This window comes from Berghia stephanieae, chromosome 2 (genome assembly GCF_034508935.2).
Source record: "Berghia stephanieae isolate SIO BIC M18660-M18661 chromosome 2, UCSD_Bste_1.3, whole genome shotgun sequence".
NCBI lineage: Eukaryota > Metazoa > Mollusca > Gastropoda > Nudibranchia > Aeolidiidae > Berghia > Berghia stephanieae.
The window spans coordinates 130,081,639-130,089,138 of NC_088361.1; the positions used below are offsets into that span (position 1 = coordinate 130,081,639).

The window sequence follows — 7,500 nt, forward strand, 5'->3', positions numbered from 1 at the left end:
ACTGTAGGTCTTGATAGCTTAATCATTAGTAGAACAGGCCACAGGCGAAATGCCCAGGTATCAGTCGGGGTTCTGATCCTTTATCTTTATTTTTTTTTGATTATTTTTTTGTTTATTTTTTTTAAAGCTAGTTTTTGTTGTTTTTGTGCGTTGTGGGGGTGGGTGTTTTGGGTTTTTTTTTTTTGTTTTTTTTTTTTTTGGGGGGGGGGGGGCTGTTTATTTGTTGCTGTCATTTTTGTTTTGTTTTTGTTTTGGGTTTGTTTTTCTTTCTTTTTTTTTTTTATTGTTTGCTTTGTATTCCTGATCTCTCTGTGATTAGCTTCCTGATTCCTTTGATCAAGCCGAATGTTTTCGGCGAGATATTACTGTATCTCATTTTTCCCCGTTGTTTGTTCCAATAGGCATTGAGGAGAGTTTCAAGAACGGCAAAGTCAGCAGTTTAATTGGGGTAGAGGGAGGTCATTCCATCCAAGGAAGTCTGGGGAACCTACGAATGTTCTACGATCTAGGAGTCCGATACATGACTCTTACACACAACTGTAACACTAAATGGTAAGTCCTATGGTTATCGTAGATTCTTCCAAATCAAAATGAGCACGAAAATAGCTAGGCTATGTGTACATTCAATAAATGACGGAATGTTGATGCTACGCGTTTAGATGAAATATTCACAACATCCTCCAGCCGGGTATGACCCACCAACACACAAAAACTATTTGTAACCGTGGACCAAATTGATGTCATTTAACTTTTTGTTATTGTTTTTAACCAGAGTTTAACCGTCTCTGTTTTAGCCAGCCATTATAATGAGTAGTTCTCACACTAAAATCTATCAATCAGACTATCTGTGCACTTGGCTGAAAAGATCACAACATTGCCAGCCGGAATATAACGGACCAACGCACAAAACAATGTGTAACATTGAACGTGTATAATCTCGTTGTTATTGTTTTTCGCCAACCTTTTTTATGAGTTGTGCGAAGGTTTGGGTCTTTTCTAAAAAAAAATGTAATTGCCTATATTGGGCGGTTTTAATCATTCTGTATCGTCATTATAGGTTAAAAAAAAAAACATTTTTGGTGAAAAAAATATACATTATCTTTGTTGATACCCGTTTGCGACCTGATTTGGGGGTCTGACATAAAAAAAATATATATAACAATCTTGTGGTAAACTTTCCACAAAACTTAATGAGGAATAACCTCCATAGTCTTCCCTCTTATCAACATTGTATCATTTTGTGTCACCAGAGGGAGATTTTATAGCTTTAGCTTATGCATGGGATTTTTTAAGAACATGACAAATTTGCTAATCAAAATGTTATAGGCCTCGTTTTCTTTACATGAAAACTGAATCATTTTTTCAACCTCCAATCCCTTTTATATATGAGCCATTGAACGACATTGAAGCGTTAAGACATAATATATTATGGTAACCACAAAAAATATATTTGACTTCTATTCCTGATTTAAGATATCTAAAGCTTTTTTACTATTATATATTTGATTCTTTCCCCATCAATTCCGTTTCATCTCTGTACTTGTTAGACCTACCTATTTGAACAATTAAAAATTCGTAATTTTTTTTTAGGAGAAAAATATTGTAAAGATTGCAACATTTAGTTATTGATTAAAATAGTTAACTTTAGAATCAACAATTTACCCTCACCAGGATTAAAGAATACTTCAAAATCCTTAAAATTATAAAGTCTGGCATCAACCTTCATTTTCAATAAATTCTAATGACTTATAGATGCTCATGAATTTCTAAAATTAGAAACAAAATTTCATAATTCTGCTAATTTATTTGTTTTAGTAGGGAGATCTGCTATGTACATAATTTTGGTCTTGTTCACATTAAGATACAGCCTGGATTGATCACGCTCTTTTTAGTGAATGTTGAAGTTCATTTGTTACGTTATATATATATATATATATATATATATATATATATATATATATATATATATATATATATATATTATCTCTCTCATATACACACACACACTCTCTCTCTCAGTCACACACACACACACACACACATACGCACTCGCTAACTCGCTATTTTAACATCTATCTATCTATCTATCTATCTATCTATCTATCTATCTATCTATCTATTATTCTACCTATCTGCCTATCTAAATATTATCTGTCTTTATACACATATCTCCCTATCTAGCTTCTGTGGTTCCCTTCGAGTTATTTATTAGAACAATTTACACAGTTAAAAATCAATCGTTTCAGGGCAGACTGTTGGAAAGCGGACGATGATGGCTATGTATATGACGGTCTGACTTCCTATGGAGAGGTAGGGAGGGATCTTATGCTATTTAGCATTTTAGCCCCATGACTATGACGGGATAGATTGCGTAATTATTCGCCTTCGTCCTCTCCCCCCTACCCCTCCCTCCTCCTTCTTCTTCTTCTTCTTCTTCTTCTTCTTCTTCTTCTTCTTCTTCTTCTTCTTCTACAAGCAAAAGTAACCACAACAGCAACTACTACTACTACTACTACTACTACTACTACTACTACTACTACTACTACTACTACTACTACTACTACTACTACTACTACTACTACTACTAGCTACTACTACTACTACTACTACTACTACTACTACTACTACTACTACTACTAATAATAATAATAATAATAATATAATAATAATAAATACTACTACTACTACTACTACTACTACTACTACTACTACTACTACTACTACTACTACTACTACTACTACTACTATTACTACTACTTCTACTACTACTACTGTTATTATTATTACTACTACTACTACTACTACTACTACTACTACTACTACTACTACTACTACTACTACTACTACTACTACTACTACTCTGTCGTTTCGTTATGTATAATATAATTTCCAGTCTTCAGCTCCCCAACTTCATCCTAAATTTGCACAAAAGTTCTGCCTTGCGGTTAGACACCTTGGGTTGAAAACTGATCTATTATTATGTCCTCGTACTATTGGGAATGGGTTTTGTAATTGGAGGTACGCCTCGTGTAGAACTATGTTCTCTTTGTCCGAAAATTGAATTGACGTATAACAAGATGCGTGCTTTGACCTATGAGCAAAACGGAAGTTCAACATCGGTCGAAGATTATTTTTAAAAAATAAAGTTTAAGTTCGGATAGAATTTTGTGCAGCTGGGACAACCGTGGTATAAATGCAAAGTTTTAAAAACCTTTTTTTTTTAGGTTAATCCAATTTTTATCTTCTTCTTTCTCATCAATCCACCTGACAGAATTTGATAAAGGAAATGAACAGAATTGGGATGATGGTAGACTTGTCACATGTTAGCAAAAAGACAATGGAAGATTCCATAAGAGTGTCCACAGCCCCGGTCATCTTCAGTCACTCTTCAGCCTACTCTATTTGCAACCATAGCAGAAACGTTAGAGATGAAGTACTGCCACTAGTTGTGAGTTTTGTTTTGTTTTATATTGCCAAAAACTTAGATTGTACTCTTGCGTCCTACACTTTGCTCGCGTTGTGAAAAGACCTTTTTTAAAAAAAATTTTGATTGCAATAAAATTGCTTCATCAAATATATATCGATTAAATTTCACCTAACTCGTCAAAAAGTTTCAAACCTACAACTTTGTAGATAGAACGCAACGAATATCATTTTAAACAAACCACTCATAACAATGATTAACCAGTTAACTATCGTACACAAGAAAGACATGAATTTAACAATTTGTCCAGAAACCACGTCCTTCAAATATCGATCAATTTAAATTACCCTAATCTTGGCAAAAACTTTCAAACCTAAGTCATCGTGAGGTCCATGGTTTGAGAGCTTTTTGCGGAGATGAGGGTCATTTAAGTCAATCGATATTTGAAGGACTGGTTTGCTGGTCAACTTAATATACGTTAATTTTCCAGAGTACGCCATTTAACTGAATAGTGATAATGGATAAAGCGGTTCACTTGTCACGTGACGGACATGGCAATCCTCTCCCTGTAGTGTTTCTTATACAATAATGAAGACCTTATAATGTATTTATAAGACATTGTTCACAACTTAAAAGTGAACAACATTCTTTATGACAAATGCAATATTTCTTAGAACTGAATCAAAATACTCCGCCTCTTGTTCTGAATAGACACAATCAGTCGCTTGATTTTGGTGGGGCTAAGAGTTTTTTAAAATTTATATTGATTTATTAATGCTTTGGCAATTTGGGCTTCAAAAGCCATACCATGAAAGTTGGTGAGTTACATGTAAGCATGGGTATATCTTTTTTTTTTTTACACTGGCCTCATACCAAGAGCAAGCACATCGTTGACATCGTTTTGACGAATATTAGCAATCATTGCTTATGGTTGAAATCTTATGAATCAATTATATAATGATATATATATATATATATATATATATATATATATATATATATATATATATATATATATATATATCTATCTCACTGCAATGAAGCCGTAATTTCCCACAAGTAGTAAAGCTAATGCACAAGAGAAAATAAATATTATTTTTAACACGGTACGTGTTCTTATGGCCCAGTGTTTCTGAAGTAATAGATAAATATGTACTTACACTTCAACTAAATGGTTAAGAAAAATGAAAGAGTATTTGAAATCATTAATAATGGATTAATATGAAAATTAATTCAGAACTCTGGCCTGATTTGTCAATCTGGTATCTTTATAGTGTTGACATAATTTTGGATTTATAACTATTTATAACTATAATATTTGTCTATTTCAGGCAAACAACAAGGGCGTTATAATGGTGAACTTTTATAACTGGTTTGTCAATTGTTCTCAGTGGGCTTCATTAGAACAAGTAGCAGGTAAAGTCTATGCTGACTGACAAAACACTGTTTTCATTTTAGCCCCAAAAAGTTAACTTCAAATATCGATGAGTTATTTGTTTGTTTTGTTTTTTGTTTTTTTATTTTTTGGTTTTTGTTTTGCTTTTTTTTTTTGTGGGGGGGGGGGGGGGGGTAGGATGATATTCAATTTTTAAAAAAATCTTAAATGTGATACTTCAAAAACGCCGTAGACTAACGAATTCTGTGAAAACGTGAAGTTCGTTTCAATTCATTCCTTTTTTAAGCTTAAAACTACTTGAGCATTTATATAGAGCAATATCCACTAAACGTGCGCAAGACCCCTTACAAGGGGATCCTAGCCAAAAACAACAACATTTAACATGTAGGTCGAGACATGACTCCTTTTAGGCGATAATACATTTTTTTCCCGACAGAGACAACGCTGTTAACGATTAGGTACTCATTTTACACACACCACGGTGAGAGAATGTGAGTAAAGAGCCTTTTCTTAGGACTGAACTATGCGCCGCTCAGAGCGGAACTGGAACCTTGGACCTTCCTATCGGAGGGTGAGTATCATACCACAAGACCAAATAGCGCAACAAAGCTTAACTCTCTCCTTACCAGCTATTTTCATAATTTTACTCGAAACATCAACACAAAAATAGATATTTCAAACAGAATAGTAACGAGCAAATTCTATATTTTGTTCAGAGAAATGAGCTCTGCAACGCAGTGTCGAGTTTTTATAGCTATAACTATAACAACTGTAACGATTTTCATATGGATGGTAAGGAGAGGGTTAGTGGAGGCATTTACTTCGAATCAAATCTTATTTTATGTAATGCCCAAAACTATTGTTATAGCATCAGGCTCATCCCAACATGGGACGTACCGTTTTCATGCGACAGGTGGAAAATGTCTTACAAGTCATGTACCTTTTCAGACACTGCTATCTAAATCGTTTTTTTTTTTAATTCAACGCAATAGATCGGTTGACAAATTAACATGGTCATTAGAGGATAATCCTTCAATCCACTCAATATTATGCGTCCTGTATATTTACCTAACTTTTACATAATATATAGAAGTGTGCGCTTGGCTAAGAAGCTCACAACATTGCTATCCGGAAGTATAACGGACCAAATGGACACAAAACTATGTGTAACCTTAAACGTTCATTAATCTGGTTAATACAGTTAATACAGTTTAGTGAGAATTAAACTCATAAACGCGGATGGCAAAAAGCAATTAACAAAGACCTGAGTGCCGTCGACTTTGTTCTATCTATTATAATATATGGAACGAGATTGACACCATTCAGCTCTCTTACACAACCATCTTAATGAATAGTTCTCACTAAATCATATCTATCAGACTATTAACGTTTAAGGTTACACTCAGTCTTGCGTAACGGTACGTTATATCAGGCTAGCGGATGTGGGTATTTTACGTTAACGCTTAGCACCAATTACCTCCATGTTTTATTCCACAGATCACATTGACTACTTCAAGAATAAAATCGGTATTGACTACATCGGCATCGGAGGGGATTATGATGGCGTTGACAAGTGCGTATATTTAGTGGGGGGGGGGGGGGGTGCGTTTTTAATCATAAAAAAGGCACGTTAATTTGTCCATCTGTGTGCGCTTAACAAAAGCTGCAAAGGTTTAAATCAAACTTTAATGTTGTTGCATATCTTGCCAAAGATGTATCCAAAGTTAATGTACATTGTTGTATAACACTGAACAATCACAGCATGGCAATTGATTGGTTAAAGGTTCTTTTTTCTCTCGATTCTTAAAGAATATATACATGTGCATTCAAGTCGGCATTTTTAAAAAGACAGATCGAAGTTATTCTCTGATAACACTGTTTCCGTCTCAATACCGTTATTAACACTAACGTAAGAGTGATCATACTAACGAAAGAGTGATGATAACGGAGAGGCTTCGGATGGGAACAATACATACAATGGGTTTCGTGTACAAACCTTCGTCAGCACAACAATAGACAAATAAACGTTGAAACAAATAAAATTAAAGTTACTGTGTTTGTTCAGTATAAGTAAAGTGAAAAGTTACTGTGTTTGTTCAGTATAAGTAAAGTGAAAAGTTACTGTGTTTGTTCAGTATAAGTAAAGTGAAAAGTTACTGTGTTTGTTCAGTATAAGTAAAGTGAAAAGTTACTGTGTTTGTTCAGTATAAGTAAAGTGAAAAGTTACTGTGTTTGTTCAGTACTTATACAACAAGGCACATTTGCAACAACAGTAAAGTTAAAATGAAATTTTATGTTTCAACGTTTATTAGTCTATTGTTGTGCTGACGAAGGGTTTGTACCCGTAACGTCCATTGTCTGTATTGTTTCCATCCGAAGCCTCTCCATTATCACTCTTCCGTTAGTATTTTAACGATCCCAGGCTTCAGGCAGACCCCACCCCTCTCTACTTTTACGTAAGAGTCATCATTCTTTTGGTGCAGTACATCAAACATTGAGAAATCGTGTTATTCAATATAATTGGGTACAAACCTGTTAGTTGCCTTATTGTTTTTGTTCAATATTATACAACAAGGCACGTATACTTATTTACAGGTCTGATAACCCAATTTATTATGGGCTCGTTGTTGTAATGAAAATCTCAAAAAATGACGCAAAAGATTGTCGATTACCATAAGTG

The 7,500-nt window shown here is 34.2% G+C and overlaps 1 protein-coding gene across 7 annotated transcripts in view; it reads left to right on the top strand.

The window, feature by feature from the left end:
- The window catches only part of LOC144966630 (dipeptidase 1-like), a 55,378-nt gene that overhangs the window by 36,755 nt on the left and 11,123 nt on the right, over positions 1-7,500 (top strand). For all 7 annotated transcript variants that reach the window (XR_013644250.1, XM_078903386.1, XM_078903384.1 and 4 more), the window contains 5 exons: positions 402-552; positions 2,247-2,310; positions 3,272-3,448; positions 4,756-4,840; positions 6,318-6,393. Coding sequence is in view for 6 of the 7 variants with exons in the window: in XM_078903386.1 (XP_078759512.1) it covers positions 402-552; positions 2,247-2,310; positions 3,272-3,448; positions 4,756-4,840; positions 6,318-6,393 (553 nt within the window). In the remaining variant the exon portion in view is untranslated. The remainder of the gene's footprint in view (positions 1-401; positions 553-2,246; positions 2,311-3,271; positions 3,449-4,755; positions 4,841-6,317; positions 6,394-7,500) is intronic.